At 45.2% G+C, this 21,462-nt stretch overlaps 1 protein-coding gene across 1 annotated transcript; it reads right to left on the bottom strand.

Annotated features, from left to right (window-relative positions):
* Window positions 1–1,251: 1,251 nt before the first annotated feature.
* On the bottom strand, window positions 1,252–21,462 carry LOC120991067 (transmembrane emp24 domain-containing protein 11-like). Its single transcript, XM_040419960.1, has 5 exons — window positions 21,330–21,462; window positions 17,953–18,053; window positions 17,058–17,183; window positions 5,522–5,668; window positions 1,252–1,401 (listed from the first exon to the last, which is right to left on the bottom strand). The coding sequence occupies exons 1-5, from the start codon at window positions 21,460–21,462 to the stop codon at window positions 1,252–1,254; spliced, it is 657 nt and encodes a 218-aa protein (XP_040275894.1).

The following is a 21,462-nucleotide window of genomic DNA, read 5'->3' as shown; positions in this document are numbered from 1 at the left end:
TCACTACCATTTAGTCTTTCTCCTTCCAAGAAACAATCCACTCTCTCTCTGGTCCCAGTGCAGTATACAGCTTGATCTTCTGTCTGGCCAGACAATCCAGTAACTCTCTCTTGAACTGCATCCACAGCATCCTTTTCCAACCTTCCTCACACATCCAACAAAACCCTCCCCCTCAGGAACTGTCCTCTCCAAACTTGGTTCCTAGTGTGACACAGCAATCTTTTCTAAGTACACCCCTAGTGGGCATAACTGTGCACTGCAACTAATGAGGGAAAGAAAAGAAAAGGTTTAGCATTAAACATCATCATTGCACAAAAAGCTATGGGGTGTTACATATGGATGTCGTTTTTTTTTGCAAAATTTTACAACTGAAAGTTAGAAATGTAATTTTTTTGCAAAAAAAATCGTTAAATTTCGATTAATAACAAAAAAAGTAAAAATGTCAGCAGCAATGAAATACCACCAAATGAAAGCTCTATTAGTGAGAAGAAAAGGAGGTAAAATTCATTTGGGTGGTAAGTTGCATGACCGAGCAATAAACGGTGAAAGTAGTGTAGTGCAGAAGTATAAAAAGTGGTCTGGTCATTAAGGGTGTTTAAGCTAGGGGGGCTGAAGTGGTTAAGTACCCAGTCCGCCCCTGGGTCTGTATACTGTCGGTACATTATACACCAATGTATGGTGGCTCATTGGTTAGCAATGGTATCATGTAGATATTGGGTCCTGGATTCAAATGTGGCCAAATGCAACCTTTGTATGTTCTCCAGGTGTTTGCATGGGTATGCTCTGATTTCTGGTGTGAAAGAGCCCACCAGTGGTACTATGTTCCTGTTGTGCCCCGACTTGGTGATGCAGATGGTGCTGCTGCTCCCACACTACTCCAATGAAGCTTAAAGTACCAGCAACTGAACAGAACAGGAGGAGATGAGTTGAGTGTGTCATTTGGTAAAAGCATTGTGACTGTATGCTTAGGGTAGGGCCACGTGGTCAGGTTTCTTGATGACGTTTTGAAAGCCAAAATCAGGAGTGTATCATAAAAGGAGAGAAAGTATAAAGGACAGACATGACTTCTCCTCTTTTTTGAATTCACTCCTGGTTTTGGCTTCCGAAACTGCATCAGGAAACCTGACCATGTGGCCGTACCGTTAGATTTAGTAGCTCTACAAGTGGAGATTTATCCAGTATAGACAACTTTATGTGAGACGGACTGGTCATGTAATCTAAACCTTTTATTGGGCATGGTTTCAATACTTTTTACACAACTTTCTTGGCTATAAGGAAATCTTTGAGATGTTTGATTTGCCAGATGCCCACAGTCATGAGGATAAAGGTTTGTGCGATCGCCCACCACAAGACATTGCTGTTCATGTCTTCACTCTTCTGTCTGTAGTATTCCTCACGTTCCTGCAGCGAAAGAAAAGAACATTACTGTTGTGACACCTTACCCAACGCTGGACTTGACCACCAGAATACTAGAGGATCCTCAGATGGGCCCAGTCCCAGAAACAATAGTGGACCCCAAAGGTCCAGGAGAAAAATCTAATTTGGAGACAATTACTTACCACTAAGGTCTATTTCTTATATTCAAAACCTATTGGACTAGATGGATGATAAAGGGTCTGGCCCCGAGAATAATTTCCTCTGGTGGGCCCAAGGAATTCTCGTCTGCCACTGACCTCACCTCTCAGTAAACCTCCACCAAGAAATATTAGGCTGCTCATATAAGAAACAGTTTGCTTCACCAGCTACTAGACCATAGAAAGAGTCATGAGGACTTATTTCAGTTTCAATGACAGGGGTTGTACACAATTAGAAAAACATGGCTGCTTTCACAGCCCTGCCACTGTCCCCACTTGCCTCTAGGTCTTGCCGTCGGAGGCAATCGCCTCACCTGGCCTCATTTAGTGGTGCACCCCTGTCCATAGGATGTCTGTTATTGCAGCTAATCTCCACTGAAGTGTATGGGGCTGAGATGCAATACAACGGGCAACAGGCTTGGACTGTCCCACAGGGATACAGGTGACTCACCCAGTGGGCCCCTGAGCAAGGTGGCCCCCTAGTCTCCCACCCCCTGCACAAGTGGCACATAACACAGTAGACTTACTGCACTACATACACATATTCAATGTACAGCACCTCAGCCAGCCTATGTTCATGTAAAAAACTTGATAGATCATGAAAGAAATTCCCCAGTTTATTATTATAGACACGATCAGAGCCGAGACGTCTTCTAGGTATCTGCCAGTGTTCTCTTCTCCCCAGGACCTACCTTCTCAAAGTTTCTGCAGGGACCCCCATATTTAATCATCTGGTAGCATCTCGCTGCTGTGTGAGCAGGTCATATTTGAATGTATCTGTACGATGGGCCCCCAAAATACATTTTACTGGTGGGCCCTAAGTAACTCAGTCCAACACTGTGTGCAGCTGTTTTTGGAAGAAAGCAGCAATATTTTTTCTAACTTCATACAACTTCTTTAACTTGAATCAGTTTTGTTATTGAATCTTTTCGACTCAATTGTTTTTTTTCCGTACTATGGTAATCTATGCAATATGGATTGGCCCTGACCCTTCTCCTTCCCACCTCCTGCATGTATGTGAAGGCTGCATACATGTGTATACCCATGACTCATTGTCCCTCTTTAATATTTTACATGATGCACTTTTAATGAACTTTAACCCTTTAAAGGGGTTGTGTCATCTTATACATTGGGGTCATATCACTAGGACATGCCCCCAATGTCTGATAGGTGGGACCCACATTTATCGCCAGAAAGGAGCCTGTAAAGTGAAGGAGATCAGACTGCACTCCATTCATTTCTATGGAACTTCTGAAAATAGCCGAGCAGCACGCCCGGCTATTTTCAGAAGCCCCATAGAAATTAATGGGAAGTGCACCGCGCAAGCTCGGCCAACGTTCTATTCAATTCTATGGGTCTTCCGAAAATAGCCCATCCAGCGCTCGGTTATTTTCAGCTCTCCCATAGAGATGAATGGAGGACGGCTGCACTTTTGCGGGCTTCGTTCTAGAGATAGCTTCGGGTCCCATAGGTGGGGCCTGTGCCCATCAACTAGGGGGTATATCTTAGAGATATGCCCCCAATGTATGAGATGGGCCAACCCCTTTAAGGACCTGACCTAGTTTGAGCCTTAAAGGGGTATTTCAGTAACAACAAGTTTTCCGCCAATGGATAGGGGATAACTGATAGATATGATAGATGTAACAAGACGATCATGAGGATAGGGGTCTTGTATTCCCCTCCCTTTCCCTGTACAAATGGGGTGTTAGTGCTACCACTCTATTCATCTCTATGGGACTGCCAGAGGTAGTCAAGTACAGTGCTTGGCTCTAGTTTCGGCAGTTCCATAAAGTTTAAATGGAGGGGCAATTTGCATGCTCGATTAACGCTGCATTGAAACTGAAGACACAGGACCAGTGTAACCTGTCTACCGCTTTAGGGACTTTTTATTTTCCCATGATTGTGGGCTGGGATACACATACTACTGTATGATACATTGAATACCTTTCGTGGGAGACAAAAAAAAATCCATCAGTTCCACCACTGTTATTTTAGATTTGCTTTTATAGCATTCACCATGCAATCCAAACAACATTATTTTTTATTCTACAGATTATTGTGATTTTATATAGGTTTTTTTAAATCTATTTTAATACTTTTGCATAATGAAAAACACTCTTTCCGGAAAACAATTATATTTGTGTTCTATATTCCGAGAGCCATGTAGCTGCAGGTTGGCTTGTTTTTATGCTGAACGAGCTGTGATTTTCATTGGCATCATCTTGAAGTACGTACAGCACTACTTTGATTACTTTCTATTCCTTTTCGGGAAGAGCACAAAACAGCTATGCTGCCATTGTTTTTAGATTTCCACTGGCGTTGACCATGAAGATAGTATGGGTGGTGTACCACATAATGAAACATTTGGGGGGATGTTTTATTTTTATTATTTATTTTTTTTTCTACACTAATGAGAGCTCGGGCCCCCCAACCTTCTCCATTCCCGTGGAGGATCCTCCCGTAGGTTCATGCTCTGATACAACTAGGCCACAAAGGTTTATCAGAAGACAACACCCATACATGGAGGTGACTTGTCACTAGGGCCTATTTCTTAAAATTAGAGTCATATATATCCTATTAGACCTCATTGGTGATATGCACTGTTTGTACAATTATAACAACAATGATGTGGGTGTGGGCCCTCATAATCATCTTATCTGGTGGACCATAGGAACCCCAATCTGAAGCTTGCCATACACATTCAATAAATGTAGGCGGACAGCTATCTCTCCTGACTCCCCCATACACATACATGTTCAGTTCGGTCAACTGTATATACCGTATGTTTTGTCAAAGGGAAGAAAGAGAAAACCAATGCCAGACACTTATGGTGGTGATGTATCTCCCATGAGAACAAAAAGATCAGGCGAAATAATTCAGTTTGCACGGTCATTTACTCCCCCTACATCATCTGTCAAAGGAGAGTTGGGAGCTCCCCATACATATTAGACTGTCAGCTGAACCCACCGCTCTTGTCAGGTTTGAATGAGAACACACTAATGTGTATTATTGGACCCTTACCACCATATACATCACATCAAAGTTGGCTGAACCCAACAATCAGCTGATGGCTGATTTCTGGTTACTCTCTGTAGACTTGCAGTGGTCTGCCGGGGATTGATATAAAGTCATTACCCATTTTGTATTTCAAAAGCTGTGTATGGGTAGTATCCAGCCAGCCAGCCCCATAATAACAGTTTCTGGGTGTGGGCTGGTCCCACCCCTTCCTCTAGTGGTGAGCAGTTCAGTTGTGTGTAGGCTGTGAGTGAGCAGCAAGGAACAGAGCTGAACAAGGAAACTCTTGCCTTGTGAACCTTGATCAGCCAGCAAAGCAACAGCAGAAGTATCATCTCTGAGAGAATGAACAGCTGGATAGGACAGAAAGCTTAGTAGCCATACTAGGAGATTGCTGAATATTTGTCAGAGAAGGTAGCTCATATAGTTTGTCTATAGACTTCCCTGCATCTTGGTTGGGGAGATAAACTTCAGGTCTTCTGCTTTATGAAAGAGACAGACTGACCATCTGTTTGAAGGACTGCACCCCACTGAGGGTAAGGTGGAAATACAGATAAAGAGAGAGAAGAATTGCACCTCTTGGCCGAATGTAGGAGATTTTGCAAGTTATCCGTAAAGGGAACTCAGAGGGGAACTTTATACTATCTACACCCCCTATACACAGCCCGTGAAAAGCTGACTTTATGTACTTGAATTGGGCCTACCTCTTTGAGCAACCTAACAGTACTATTACTCCTATCATTGCCACGGCAACCACTCTCGTCCTCCTCCTCTACCCCCAGGGCTCGCTGCAGCCTTAGGCAAGGTCTCATTAGAATTCATGGTCCCAATGAGAACTATGAAATATGAGGGAGCACTGGCTTGTGATTGACCACATGGATATACCAGGGGAGCTCTAAATCTGTATATACAAATAAAGAATTTTAACCTACCCTTTGATATTCTTGCTCTTTGATGATATGATTAGTTTCTCCTTGAAGATGTTCAAGACCATATGACACTTCCTTCACTTTGTCCTTTGGATCTACTTTTGCATAATCCAAAGGATGCTCCCCAACTTGAACGTCCATGTGTATCCTCTGATAAAGAAAGGTCCGTGATCAGTGTTTTCTTAGACTCAATTGCTTCTTACCTTGTTGGACAGGATTTACACCATCTCTTTTCAGAATCAGTATGGGTCCCATTGGACAACTTGATGTCCTAGGCAAACCAGAATAAAAGTGGTCTGTCAAGACCAGTGGAAATCCAATAGGTCAAACCCTCACAAATTAATGTCCTATGACCTACCCTAGGTCTTAAATATATGATAGATGCTTGTCCCATCTCTGTGACCCATATCCATCTCCAGTTGAGGCAGCCAAAGGGTCCAGGTGGAGAATGGCTGGAGAGGTGGATGCACATGTGTGCCTTTCATAGAAGTGAAAGGAGAGAGCTACCCACATGTGCAGCCAACTCTCCATTCATTCTGTGCCTGGATACATCGGGCAGGTGACCACATTCTGAAGAAAGGTTCAGGTACCAAGTACTGAAGATTCATATTATACAGAGTGGAGAAACTGTGAGAGGAAAAAGGGAGCCAGACCAACCAGGGGTCTACTGACCCAAGCTCACAGTCTATAATATGATGAGTTCGGGTCAGTAGGCCTGTGATTGGACTTGCAGATGTTATACTAGCACATAAATGTCCCCATATTATGCTGGTGTGAAAATGGCCCTATACAGGGAGTGCAGAATTATTAGGCAAGTTGTATTTTTGAGGATTAATTTTATTATTGAACAACAACCATGTTCTCAATGAACCCAAAAAACTCATTAATATCAAAGCTGAATATTTTTGGAAGTAGTTTTTAGTTTGTTTTTAGTTTTAGCTATTTTAGGGGGATATCTGTGTGTGCAGGTGACTATTACTGTGCATAATTATTAGGCAACTTAACAAAAAACAAATATATACCCATTTAAATTATTTACTTTTACCAGTGAAACCAATATAACATCTCAACATTCACAAATATACATTTCTGACATTCAAAAACAAAACAAAAACAAATCAGTGACCAATATAGCCACCTTTCTTTACAAGGACACTCAAAAGCCTGCCATCCATGGATTCTGTCAGTGTTTTGATCTGTTCACCATCAACATTGCGTGCAGCAGCAACCACAGCCTCCCAGACACTGTTCAGAGAGGTGTACTGTTTTCCCTCCTTGTAAATCTCACATTTGATGATGGACCACAGGTTCTCAATGGGGTTCAGATCAGGTGAACAAGGAGGCCATGTCATTAGATTTTCTTCTTTTATACCCTTTCTTGCCAGCCACGCTGTGGAGTACTTGGACGCGTGTGATGGAGCATTGTCCTGCATGAAAATCATGTTTTTCTTGAAGGATGCAGACTTCTTCCTGTATCACTGCTTGAAGAAGGTGTCTTCCAGAAACTGGCAGTAGGACTGGGAGTTGAGCTTGACTCCATCCTCAACCCGAAAAGGCCCCACAAGCTCATCTTTGATGATACCATCCCAAACCAGTACTCCACCTCCACCTTACTGGCGTCTGAGTCGGACTGGAGCTCTCTGCCCTTTACCAATCCAGCCACGGGCCCATCCATCTGGCCCATCAAGACTCACTCTCATTTCATCAGTCCATAAAACCTTAGAAAAATCAGTCTTGAGATATTTCTTGGCCCAGTCTTGACGTTTCAGCTTGTGTGTCTTGTTCAGTGGTGGTCGTCTTTCAGCCTTTCTTACCTTGGCCATGTCTGTGAGTATTGCACACCTTGTGCTTTTGGGCACTCCAGTGATGTTGCAGCTCTGAAATATGGCCAAACTGGTGGCAAGTGGCATCTTGGCAGCTGCATGCTTGACTTTTCTCAGTTCATGGGCAGTTATTTTGCGCCTTGGTTTTTCCACACGCTTCTTGCGACCCTGTTGACTATTTTGAATGAAACGCTTGATTGTTCGATGATCACGCTTCAGAAGCTTTGCAATTTTAAGAGTGCTGCATCCCTCTGCAAGATATCTCACTATTTTAGACTTTTCTGAGCCTGTCAAGTCCTTCTTTTGACCCATTTTGCCAAAGGAAAGGAAGTTTCCTAATAATTATGCACACCTAATATAGGGTGTTGATGTCATTAGACCACACCCCTTCTCATTACAGAGATGCACATCACCTAATATGCTTAATTGGTAGTAGGCTTTCGAGCCTATACAGCTTGGAGTAAGACAACATGCATAAAGAGGATGATGTGGTCAAAATACTCATTTGCCTAATAATTCTGCACGCAGTGTACTAGGCCTCATGCACACAACTGTATCCATTTTGCATTTTGCAATGGGTCTGTGACCCGCATTTTGTGGACAAATTCTATCTTTTTGTGGGATGGACATAAGGATATGGAAACACATGGACAATCCATGAGCTTTCCTCATCAGTATGTCCATCCCACAAAAAAGATAGATGTCCTATACTTGGCCACCAAATTACAGACCATGGACCCAATGATGTCAATGGGTCTGCAAAAAATGCAGACGCAACACAGACAGTATCCATTATTTTCATATCCGCAATTCAGAGACCACAGAATACATACGGTCATGAGGCCTAAAGGTCATAACTTGTGACAGAGCTAATGGGAAACCTATAAAATGTTGGTGTCCACTTGTGGCAGAGAGGCTTTTGGGCCCCCCTCTACACCCTATAGCTATTCCCCATGAAATATGGATATGTAACACAAGGAGCCATCATGAAAAAAACATACTATGCAACCCCCCAGAAATTACCACCATATTCAGCTCTGCTACATCACCAGAAATACTTGTTGAAGTTAGCAAAACATGGAGGCATCATCAGACTTCTAGCACATGACATCCTAACGATCCGTGCAGCATCTTGATGTAGATGTCTTTGGATTGGCATTGATCGGTGTAATGAGGAGATACATACTGCGTGTCCTCCACTACGCACACACCGACCGGGTACATAGAGGGTTATGTAGGTCTGTATTGCATTTCCTTCTGCCACTGATGACTATCCTTCTGCTCGGGCTGCTATTCTCCACATCAGTGAAGCAGAATAATCTGGCAGATAGTGTTCAGATTTTTGACGTGTCTTGCAGAATTACTTCAATTTTACATTTCTGAAGCGTGATCACATCCACTTTAGCGCGGTCTCTCCGATGGGCTCCTGAGAAAATGGAGTGTGAAATTGTCTGACTCCTAAGTGGATTGTTTGCTTGGCTGTTTGAGTTCCAGTAAAATCTCAGTCTAAATATTTTTTTCTCGTGCAGAGAGTGATTATACAAATTTCCAGAATTATTCCAGAATAATACATCCTTATTGGATAATGGATGGTTAACAGCTGTTCCAGAGGTGACTACATTCAATCATCTCGAAAACACAAATCTTAGGCAGGGATGGAATGTAAACAAGGGTCAAGATGGTAAGAAATCTGGAGCTAAACTGGTATTTAGTGGATTGGGTGTTGTTTGGGAGGTATGAGGCACACGGTACCTCCAGTTTCAAGGATATCGATTTCCAACTAATTTATTAATATAAATTATTATTGTTATTTATTACTTTCAATTTGCAGGAGAACAGGCTAAACTGTATGGACGGATGTCTTCTATCAGCCTTACAAACTGTGTTATTGTGAGATTGTGAAACAGCTCTTATTACATGAACACTGTTATTTTGCTGTTTGGCCACAAGAGGGCGCTGTTTCCCCACACAGCTAAACAAAGTCTGTTCTAACAGAGCTGGTGTCAGAGTCGTTTTCCTTGTTCGTGACTTCGCTGTATCCTGGGGAGCCTACCCCGGTACACGGCTTACAACTTGGCGTAGTCGGCATGATACAGCGACCGTTATGGATGGGAACGCGGCGGGAGACCCTCCCCCGGAGCCAATGGCACCGGATCAGGAGCCAGCTCAGGGTGCGCCTGCGCAAGGCCAGCTTGCCCCCAACGCCATGTCTGCCCCAGTAGGATACATACCCGTGGGGGCACTGTTGTGTCATCTGCCAAAGTTTGACGGTAAAAACATGACGCTGCAGGACTGGACTGAAAGGGTGCGGAGTGCGGTTAGAATGTGTAACCTGACCCCCGAGCTTCGGGCAGAGGTTGCGTTGAGGACTCTAGAGGGTGACGTCAGACGGAAAGTGATGGTGAGGCCTGAATCCGAGAGAGACACTCTCGGATTCAGAAAATATTTTCCCTGCTGGAGAGAGACCAGGGGGGAGTGCCAAAGTTGTGCAGTTGCGGGCTCACTTCTTCAACCGACAACAGCATGAGGGCGAGACCCTGACCCTCCAATGCCCTACAGGAGACATTAAATGAAATACAGTGGCGAGACCCAGAGGCCATGGGAGCCTTCCGGTAGGGTGGACCGGCCACTAAGAGATCAGTTCATAGTGGGGCTCTCCAACAAGTTCCTACAGGATAAGCTGCAAGAGATGACCCGGACAGTGGCCGACATGACATTCTACAGTGTCTATCAAGCTGCCGTGGAGAGGGAGGAAGAGCACGTACCTGTGGCGGCGAGAGTGGTGAGTAGCACTCATGCTACAAGGGACCGGTCGGGGTCTGAAGAATCTGAGTCCCTAAAGGAAGTGGTACAGGCTCTGCAGACAGAATTAAGAGGACTTCGGCTAGAAGTGTCCCAGATGAAGGCGGAAACATCCTGGTCTCTGGAAATGACCCCAGCATCCCGCGCCACTCCACCCAGGAAGACCCAGGTGCTGGGGCATGTCAAAAGCTCTGTTGGGCTTGTCGACAGTACAGACATATGGCGAGAGAGTGCCCCAAACAGATGGAGTCCGAGCCGACGTTAAACTTCCAACCGTCGCAGTAGCTGGGTGCCCTGCGGCGGTACACCAGAAGCTAAGCCCTATGCGTGAGGAGCACGACCCGTATGCCAGAAGCCCCATTATGGAAGCCAAGTTGGAAGGCCAGAAGGTACGGTGCCTAGTTGATACAGGGTCTGAGTGCACCCTTATGCCTTTGCAGTTCTTTGAAAGACACTTTAGACGTATGATGGAGCCAGAAAATGGGAGCGTCATCAGGCTGACGGACGCCAATAACAGAATGATGGATGACCGAGGGATAGTGGGTGCGGGTCCAACTGTTTGGACAAGATGTCGGCAAGAAGGGGGTAGTGTTGGTGGACCATCTATACCGGAAAGGAATGGACATGACCCTAGGTATGAATGTACTGAAAGACCTAGACCATCAACTCTATGCCAAGGAAGAGCCGAAGTATTGGCAACGGGCCACCACACACCGGCCGACCCAGAAGGTTTTACAACAGATAGTGAAAAGCTGTAGTTTGCAAAAGAGTAACATGGCCGGTCGGCCCATGGTAGACGTGAAGGTACCGCGGAGGACCCCGTTGAAGATCCCACCTCAACAAGAACGAATACTGATGCTGCCGGTGGGGGCTGGATGACAACTGAATGGACTGGAGGTCCTGATCGGAAACGCTTATGAAGAGGAAACTGGTAGCCCGGGCCCTTGCCATTGTGAAGAATGGATGTGTGCCTGTATGCTGCCTAAATGTTGAATACTGTGAGTTAACCATCCCCGGAAACACCTTGCTGGCCAAAGTTTATGTGTCCGAGGGGGATATCTCTCGACGAAGAAGCTTCACGTTACAGCCTGATAGAAGATCAGCCTGGACCTATGCTGTAGAGGTTCATCAAAGGGAGACCCCGAAAGCGGAGTGGAATGGTCAAGTGATCATGGCCCGGATGGATGTGGACTGCAAGACTCTGACTCCCGGACAACAGAAGTTGCTGGAAGATGCCTATCCCCTCCCGCGGATTGAGGAATCGTTATCAGCCCTGAGTCAGGCGAAGTTCTTCTCGACTTTTGACCTGGCCAGTGGGTATTGGCAGGTACCGGTGGCCAAGAAGAACAAAGCGAAGACAGCTTTCATTCTACCTATGGGACTCTACGAGTTCAACCGGATGCCATTCGATCTCTTTAATGCCCCGGGAACATTCCAGTGGTTGATGGAGCACTGTCTGGGGGATCTCAACTTCGAGTCAGTATTGATATACCTGGATGACATAGTAGTGTTTGGGGCCTCCTTTGAAGATCACCTCCAGAAGCTGCGACAGGTCCTAGGATGGCTACGAGACCATAGGCTCAAGATCAAGTCCAAGAAGTGCCAACTGTTTCGACAACAGATAGCGCATTTAGGACATATGGTCACCCTGGAGGGGGTAAAACCTTCCAGAAGAGGCCCCAGCTGAGTACACTATGAGATGTGTGGGCGTTTGTGGGACTGGCCAGCTACTACAGGAGGTTTATACGCAGATTTGCTCATTTGGTGGGCCCATTAAACGAGTTATTGAGGGGCACTGCGGGAGGCCCGAAGAATCGTCCCATCGTCTAGGGACCCAGGCAACAAGAGGCCTTAGAGGTAGTGAAGGAGTGCCCCGTTTTGGCTTATGCACAGTTCGACACCCCATTCCTGCTGTACACTGACGGAAGTCTACATGGTCTAGGGGCCATGTTATCCCAAGTCCAGAATGGACGTGAGAGAGTCATTTCCTATGGCAGACAGTCTCTGAAGGAGTCAGAACGCAACCCTGACAACTATAGCTCCTTTAAATTGGAATTACTGGTGCTGGTGTGGGCCATGACCGAAAGGTTCGCGGAGTACCTGACAGGTGCAGAGGTGACCGTGATGAGGAACAACAACCCGTTAGCACATCTGGAGAATGCCAAGCTCTGTGCGCTTGAGCAGAGGTGGTTGGCTCGCCTTTCTAAGTTCCAATATCACATAAAGTTCCGGTCAGGTATGGAGAACGGCAGCACCGATGCACTCTCCCAAGTCCCTGTAAGGGCACCGACTCAGAAAGCCGATGAGGAGCTAGAGGATACTGAAACTCCTGACCTTGGTCGATTACCCATGTTCCAGGACGTGGCACATTCAAGTGGGGTGGCGTCCGGGATGTCCACGGTGTTGGGAAAGACATTGGCTGATTGGGTGAGAGTCCAGAATGGCTGCCCGGACCTATGGAAAGTGAGAGAATGGGTCCGGACCAAGACCTAGTCTCGGCCGGAAGAGTGGGCCCATCTGACTACAGAAGGCCAAAAGTTGTTGAGGCAGTGGGATAAGCTGACTGTTACCCAGGGCCTCCTGTGTTGAACCATATAATTACAGTCAGAGCTGCAGTACCGGCGACAGATTGTCATACCCATTGTCATTGGGACCAGAGGCCGCTCGGGAAGCCCATGAGAGAGGAACCCATTTCGAGAGCGACAAAACATTCAAGTGGCTCCAACGGCTGGTATACTGTCCAGATCTGGCAGACATAGTGGCCGAGGCCTGTCTTAAGTGTCGGCCCTACGTGCTGAACAAGAGTACTGAACAGCGGGCTCCTGTCCAGGCCATACAGACTTTAGAGCGACTAGAGCTTCTTATGATCGATTATGTGCAGATTTGATACTCTACCTCGGGACACTCGTACTGTCTAGTCATGACAGACCATTTCACAAAGTATGCGGTGGCTGTACCCACCAGAGACCAGACAGGAGAGTTGGCAGCCGAAGCGGTCTGCAAACACTTTATACAGGTGTTCGGGTGTCCACGGAGAATACATTTAGATCAGGGGGCATGTTTCCAGGGTACTCTAATGGACGAACTGTACCAGCAGTATGGGATCGAACGCTCCCGCACCACTCCGTATCACCCTCAAGGAAACAGGGCATGCGAATGCTTTAACCGCACTTTGCTCCAGATGCTGCGGACTCTGGAGGATAGCCTAAAGGCTTGGTGGCCTGAATAACTACCTGAACTGATGTGGGCCTATAACAACAGGGCACACAGTAGCACCGGACACTCCCCACATATGCTCATGTTTTGGAAAGCCGGATGGGAGATGGAAGACCTCCACATGCCGACCCGATGGAACCACCACCGAGGAGTACCACCGCATGGGTGTAAGAGCACCGCTGCTGGCTGAGAGCGGTTCACAAAGTTGTGGGAGAGCGCCTGAGACAAGTGGTACACCCTAACCCAAGACCAGTGCAGTGGGATAGGTATGCCCCGGGTGATCGAGTGATGTCAAAGCCAAACGGCGGACTAGGAAGTTAGATGGGCGGTGGGAGGTGGTCCCATCCCAGTATATGAGATAGAACCAATAAAGACTGGGGGGCCCTCACAAAACTTACACCGTAACGTGTGCGTGGAGGAGATCCCTCTTCATGCTCAGGTACAGAGGAAATCCCCTTAGAGGAGGAAGAGGAAGAATGGTGGGTTGTCCCTGCCCCGGTACCCACCTAGGCGCCAACCGTGGCAAGTTTGCCCCCAGAGAAAATGCTGAACAATTAGTAGCTCCTCCCCAGGCAGATGTGCCTGACGTCCCCAGCGCTTCTGAGCCTCTCACTTTGCAAAGATCAACCAGGGCCAACGCTGAGGTGCCCCCACAGTGCTATGCACAGGATGAGTTTGAATGGGGAGGGTTGCCGAGGACGACAACCTCTAGTGGGGTGGTATGTGAGATTGTGGAACAGCTCTTATTGCATGAACACAGTTATTTTTCTGTTTGGCCACAAGAGGCCGCTGTTTCCTCACACAGCTAAACAGACTGCTCAGATTTAAATATTCATAGGAGGTGGAGCTGTGTGTCTAGAGGAAGGAAGCTGGCGTCCATGTTAGTTGCAGACTGGAAAAGTGTGTGTGAGAGAAGAAATCCATTAACATCCAAGCATGGAGTTGCCCTCTTGCGACCAGGACTGCAGCCAAGTGAAGCTGATCGTGTCAAGGACCCGGATCCCATCCAGGAGAAGGAGTACAGCTGACAGGATCGCTGATGAGAGCTAAAGAGCAAAGCAACGAACCCTGTGGTACCGCACGTGTATTGGATCAGCCTTGTTCAGTTCGCAGTCACCAGCTGAGGCAGAGCAGACCTGGGTCGGTAAGACAGAGCGTGCACAAACCTCAATATATGATTGATTGGCGCCTAAATACTAGAGACTGAGATTAAACCTTCCGGTAGTTAGTTTGTTAGTGTTGCTGAGTGGCAGGGTACCAAGAATTGTTGCTTGTTTATCACAAGGACTTATCAGATAAAGTTTTGGTTCCCTCCGGAGAACAGAGAGGACTTCACCATAATCTACAGTTACCCCAGTGTGTTTATCGGGAGTGATATATATTAGGCATGTGCCACATTACAGTTTGGGGAAAGGGAGGGGGATAGTACTGTATAGTCTGGTAAGATTTTAAGCTGCTGTGTTGCACCGCGGGCTAGCCCGTATCTCACACACACACACGATTGTTCCTGTTCTTCAGGGTAATAACAGGTATGGCAGGGCAGAGTTAGCTCTGCTCATAGTAGGTAAATTGCGCAATTGTTTTCTGGCTACCATCGTAGGGCGCCGTGCTGTGCGACACAGGGGTCTCAGCCTCTGGGCTGAGTGTATGTTATCTGATTTTATGTACACTGCATTTGGGAGTGTGTTTGATATCCCGTAACAGTAAAACAAAGTGTGTTCTACAAGAGCTTGTTTGTGACTTCGCTGTATCCTGGGGAGCCCACCCCGATACACGGCTTACATTATTATGTTACTAAAGCAACATTCATTTAGACCAACCTATAAGAAAAAACCTCAAATTGGGTATATAGATACACTGGGGTCTAGTATGATATACTGAGCCAACCAACAAAAAAAACCAATAACCCCATATAGAATAAGAGAGCACACATATAAAATATATGTAGTTTATTAAAGACACATTAAATGACAATAAATATAACATAAAGGCACAAAGTAAAGGGGGGGGGGGTGACCCCCCCCCCCCCTTTACTTTGTGCCTTTATGTTATATTTATTGTCATTTAATGTGTCTTTAATAAACTACATATATTTTATATGTGTGCTCTCTTATTCTATATGGGGTTATTGGTTTTTTTTGTTGGTTGGCTCACTAAAGCAACATTCATTCCATAGATAATATAAACCAAAAGCAATAAGCATGAACAAGACAAGTTACCAACTGGTACAGAAGGAGAGAGGACCCTGCCCGCGAGGGTTCACAATCTACGAGGTATGGAGGAAGGACACAGTACAGTAGGTGAGGTTAAAGCTGCAGGGTTACTGCAGGTATAGTGGCAGCAGGGTTACTGTAGGTTGTAGTCTTGTCTGAAAAGCTGAGTTTTCAGGTTACTTTGTAAGGTTTTCACTGTAGGTGAGCGTCTGATTTGTTGCAGTAGAGCGTTCCAGAGTACAGGGCCTGCACAAGAGAAATCTTGGAAGCGATTGTGGGAAGAGGAGATAAGAGGAGAGAAGGAGGTCTTGTGAGGATCGGAGACTGCATGTAGGAAGGTATCGGGAGATCATATCACAGATGTATGGAAGGGACAGGTTGTGGATGGCATTGTATGTCATAGTTAGTGTTTTGTACTCGATTCTCTGGGCAATGGGGAACCAGTGAAGGGATTGGCAAAGAGAAGAGACAGAAGAATAACAAGGGGGAGATGTGGATTGGTCAGGCAGCGGAGATGAGGATAGATTGGAGGGATGAGAGGGCACAGAGGTGGATGTTACAGTAGTCTAGATGGGAGATGATGAAGGCACGTACAAGATTGTTTGCAGACTCATGGTTGAGGAATGTGCAGATCTGAGAGACATTTTTGGCAGGAGGTGGAAAGAGCTTGGATGTGCTGTTTGAAAGACAGAGCAGAATCAAAAGTTACCAAAAGGCAGTGGACTTGGTTGACAGGGAGGAGTGTGCTGCCATTGACTGTGATAGGTAGGTATATTGTAGGGGCTGAGTGAGAAGGGGGAAAGATGATAAATTGATGAGGCAATATATAGGACTTTCACTATTTCTGGCTGGATAAGACATGATGCATGGTTTATACATATCTTGCTCTAAATTTTATCACTGACTGCAATTTAAAGGGGTTGTCCCACGAAAAATATTCTACATTTTTCAAACCAGCACCTGGATCAGAATACTTTCGTAATTGCATGTAATTAAAAATTTTGCATAGCCACAGAGTTATTCAATAAAATGTATCTGTATAGTGCCACCTGCTGTTTGTTTGTTTTTCTTATTTTTTTGTCCTGTTCACTGAGATGGCCGCACATGCTCAGTTTCATCCCTCAACTGCCTCCTGAGCTGTGATAAGGAGAGCTGAGACACACCCACTGAGCTGTGATAGGGAGAGCTGAGACACGCCCCCTGAGCTGCAGCAGAAAAGACATGCCCTTGAGCTGCCAGCTTGATATAAATCTAGCAGAGCAATGACTGTGGAGATCTCTGGATCCATGTGAGGTACAGGGCTGGTTCTAGCTTTGTTAGATAGAGGTTGTCATGTGCTATATGATGTCTGATTTTCATTTTTTACATTAGTCATGGGATAACCCCTTTAAATTCTCAGTCAGATGACAAATTCCCTATTTTTTCTATATAATACGTTATCAAAAGTCATATACAAGCTTTGGACACTTATCTCTTGATACCTACCAGTCTGCTTGTAGCAAATGCTATTAGATTTGTAGAGTTTGACTGCATACAGATAAAATGGAGCCCAGAAGAATGTGTGGTGAAGGTAAATTTTCCATCCGGTCCATACAATTTAGACAGTAATATCTGCAAATATAAAATTTTTACATTTAAAGGGGTTGTCCGAGATTTACATATGGATGACCTATCGTCAGGATAGGTCATCAGTATGAGAGCAGTGGGAGTCTGACTACCGGGACCCTAGCCGATCAGCTGTATGAAGAGGCCGCGTTGCTCCATGAGCGCCTACGCCTCTTCCTAGGCCAAGGACATCACATTCATCGGTCACAATGGCATAAGAGCCATGTAAGTGAATGGTGCTGAGCTGCAATACCAATCACAGCCACTATACAATGTACGGCGCTATGCTTGGAAAACTGCGTGGAGGACGCGGTGGTCATGGAAGCACTGGCTCTCTCCTTTAAAAGCTGATTGGCGGGGATCCCGGGAGTCAGTCCCCGTCAATCTCATATTGATGAACTATCTGGAGAATAGGTCATCAATATGTAAATCCCAGAGAACCCCTTTAAGGCAGTTAAAGATGTAAAATCTATAACGATATATCAAATAACTCTCATAAAAAGATTTTTAAAAATCCCTTCTGCAGGAATGTACAGGGAATGTATAACATTAGATTAGAAAAACATAGATGCTCTCTAAAAACAGCGCCATTCTTGCCTCTAGGCGGTGTCTAGTATTACACCATTCATTTCAGTGGGTAGGCTCCACAATACTAGACACAGCTCATGGGCGATGGTTGTATACACCTTAATAGAATGACTTTTTTAACTGTTTTCTATCCATGATGCTCATGAAGGAAGGACCATGACCACTAGCTACACTGCAGCATATTTACCTCGTCATTTGGATCTTTGACGGTGACAACCATTCCCAGGCCAGGAGCTGAGGGGAGGAAATCATGTTGAGCCATGTCCCACTTCTGTACCTTGTATCGGCCTTAACGAATAATAAGAAGACCTTTCTCATCATTAGGTAATGTAGTATCATGAACAAATCACAGTAGTATTATAGGGCTTGGAAAAGTATCAATATAATATATCACAGAGAGAAATGACTTTTCATCTAAAACATAACTTTTACTCACATTGGTTAAAATATTACCCCATCTAAATATAATGTTAGGCTAAGTCAAATAAATAGTCAAGGCCTTACTTTGGAAGTATCCAGGATAGTACAGTCCGATATATAAAAAATAACGGCAACTTACAGTTAGATGACTGTGGACCTGGCCAGACGGTGAAAGAGAGGTGAAGTCTGGGCCGGGGATAGATGAGGAGGGGGGGGAACAAAATCCCTAATACATGCCTCAATGTACCCCTGCCTACAGGCAGAGCACCCGCCCCGAAAGGGGCGACCCCACCTCTCGGTGGCTAAGCCCTCGCTGTCGCCTAGTATTACCCTGCCTGTAAGGATTGAAGATGTTCGTCCCTTCTTAGCAGTTTGTCCCGACGCGTTTCCCCAGTAATCGTAAAAACTGGTTCATCAGGGGACTGAGGATAGATGATCAGATCTTTACAAACTTCTAATAGTTGTTGATTATAAAATAATAAAATAATAAATTGTTGCAGGTTTCATTAATGGTAATTATATAGCAGACCTCCTGGTGTAATAAGGTGCACTGGTATTGCTGAATAGGCGATTCAAATACCTGTTTTTGGCGCCAAGAAAACTGCCCCACCTCCTGGATAACCCTATGACTGCCTTAATATCGAACAAAGCGCCACTTCCGGTATTTGGAACGCACACGGCGCCAGGTGGAACGCACATGTGATTCCAAAACCGGAAGTGAGCGGGCGTCATTCTCCTCATCACTTCCTGCCTATGGAACGCTTGCAGGAGTGTGGGAGGAGATCAAGGAGGCAGATAGCCAGCTTAGGGTGCTCTGGCTGGCGTGGGCACGTCCAGCAGAAACGTGCCCCCTGCACACCTGTCCCCTAGCTGGGGGTAAGCTAGACTGGAACTAACTGGTCCCCACCCTTCCTGCAAAAATTGGACAAGCCCACTTCTCTCCAGACGGGGGTTAGAATGGAATGGCAAGTTTCATTCTCTAACTATAGCTCTGCCGTGTTTGCTGCCACCTGCTGGTGAACCAGGCACATTACATGAACAGTTACATAACACTATTATAAATGCACAGTGTTGTGTATTTTTTCCAGGTCCCTCAAGATGACATGAGGTTAGACCAATAAAGACAGTAGCAAGGTGCAGAAGTGGTAACACCACTCTAGGGTGTTACAGGGAGAGCAGTACAGACATACATTTTGTGGAATTTATATAATCAGGAATAGTGAGAATATGAAATTTTATTCTGCCAGATTCTGCTCTTTACATGCTCAGAAGGGGAAGCTTCATTCGTGAACTGCTCTCTGCATTAAGCTGCTTCATAGCACTTCAACTTTGCTCTCAGTGATGGATACGTCACAGTGAAGTCCCACCTATTAGACTATTGAAGGAGCAGAACCTAGCAGAATAAAAGCTCATATTCACACTACTCCTGATAATAAAATCTCCACAAAAGGTAGGTTTGTACTTCTCTCCCTAGCCCTTACGTAGTGCTGTCTGCAGTTTATCATGGTCAAAACTTCTGACACATTCCCTTAAACACTTCCTGATAGATTCTACCACAGTATAGCGTATAAGGGAACCTTTAAAAAGAAGTGTTTGTGCAAAGCGGACAATACTTTATCGCGAAAGGCAAAGCCAGTTGAATGAGTGGACATAAAAAGCCCTCACTGACAATCCAAGGCAATAGTCCACCCTAAATCCCTATTGCTTCTGGAAGGTGGTAGAAGAAGGGATGTTGGACACCTCTACTACCAAGCTCTTACCAAATTGTTCAGTCTACCGAATCATGCCCTTTAAATTGTTTTATTTTTCCTGCATTAATCTACCTGTTGCAGAACATCATAGAAAAGGTGGTCAGCATGGATGCCTCTTCTGAAATACCAAATAGTAGAGAGGAGGTACTGTAGCATACATCAAAAAGGTCCCCTATTACAAAGCTAGGTTTTGCCACCCTGGGCGATAGTCCAAACCCTCTCTGTGACCCTTGGGCTGCCTTCCTACTCCCTTCCTGGCCAGCAATGAGTGGTTATTCATGAGATGGTTCCTCATGAGATGTCCTGCAGAGCTTCGCATAAACCCGTAAGAATTGAAATTGACATATGACAATAGTCAAACCTATATTATTACCTTAAGACCAAGGCTTCACTCTCACTTAAAGGGGTTGTCTCACTTCAGTAAGTGGCATTTATCATGTAGAGAAAGTTAATACAAGACACTTACTAATTAATGTATTGTGATTGTCCATATTGGTTCCTTTGCTGGCTGGATTCACTTTTCCATCACATTATACACTGCTCGTTTCCATAGTTATGACCACCCTGCAATCCATCAGTGGTGGTCGTGCTTGCACAATATAGGAAAAAAGCACTAGCCTATGGGTGCTCCCATGGTCCTGGCCACCAGAGAGGTTGACGCTATTTCCTATAGTCTGCAAGCACGACCTCCACTGGTGGATTGCAGGGTGGTCATAGCCATGGATATGAGCAATGTATAATGTGATGGAAAGGAAGCAATATGGACAATCACAATACATTAGTAAGTGCCTTGTTTTAACTTTCTCTACATGATAAATGCCATTTGCTGAAGTGAGACAACCCCTTTAACAGAAACAGGATCAGTTTCTACTACATGGCTACAAAGAAATGATAGACCCAGAATGCTTCCATCTTATCCTCTATTAGATTCAATGGTCACAGACACGTGGGAAAAATAATGTCATTTTTGGGTTAATATGAAATTTCAAACCATGCACAGCCTGAGACATGACAGGCTAGAAATCTGCAAATTTGATATAAAAATTACATTTTTTTATTTATTTGGGATAGCCTGACCTTTATTAGACTCTAAGAGGAAAGCAAAATGAAGGTCTACCTTGCTCAACTAATCCTACTACCTAAGGATGGCTCCAGGGTCAATGTGGGCCTTCGGGCACAGTGAATCACAATGAGCCCCGTTATACCTCACATCAATTCCAAAGCTTCTTACAGATCATCAATGACCTTTAAGCTCACTGGACCCACTGTGGTACTTCCATATCATTAGAAAATCCCAACATTTTCAAAAATTTACTCCTGAATCATAAATCTGCATATTCAGCCACATACCACATAAATAATAATCGTATGATAATGAGTAGAATCACCCTACCTGTGACCAGCATGTCAGTTGGGATGTCTTCTATGATACATTTCTCCTCTCTTTCAAAAGAATGATAGTACATAGACTGTACTACTGACCATAGACAGAAGATAACTACTGCTCGGGCCACCATGGAGTCCAT

This window comes from Bufo bufo, chromosome 2 (genome assembly GCF_905171765.1).
Source record: "Bufo bufo chromosome 2, aBufBuf1.1, whole genome shotgun sequence".
NCBI classification, from domain to species: domain Eukaryota; kingdom Metazoa; phylum Chordata; class Amphibia; order Anura; family Bufonidae; genus Bufo; species Bufo bufo.
The sequence above is the reverse complement of the archived record's forward strand: the minus strand, read 5'-3'. Positions and strand labels throughout refer to the sequence as shown.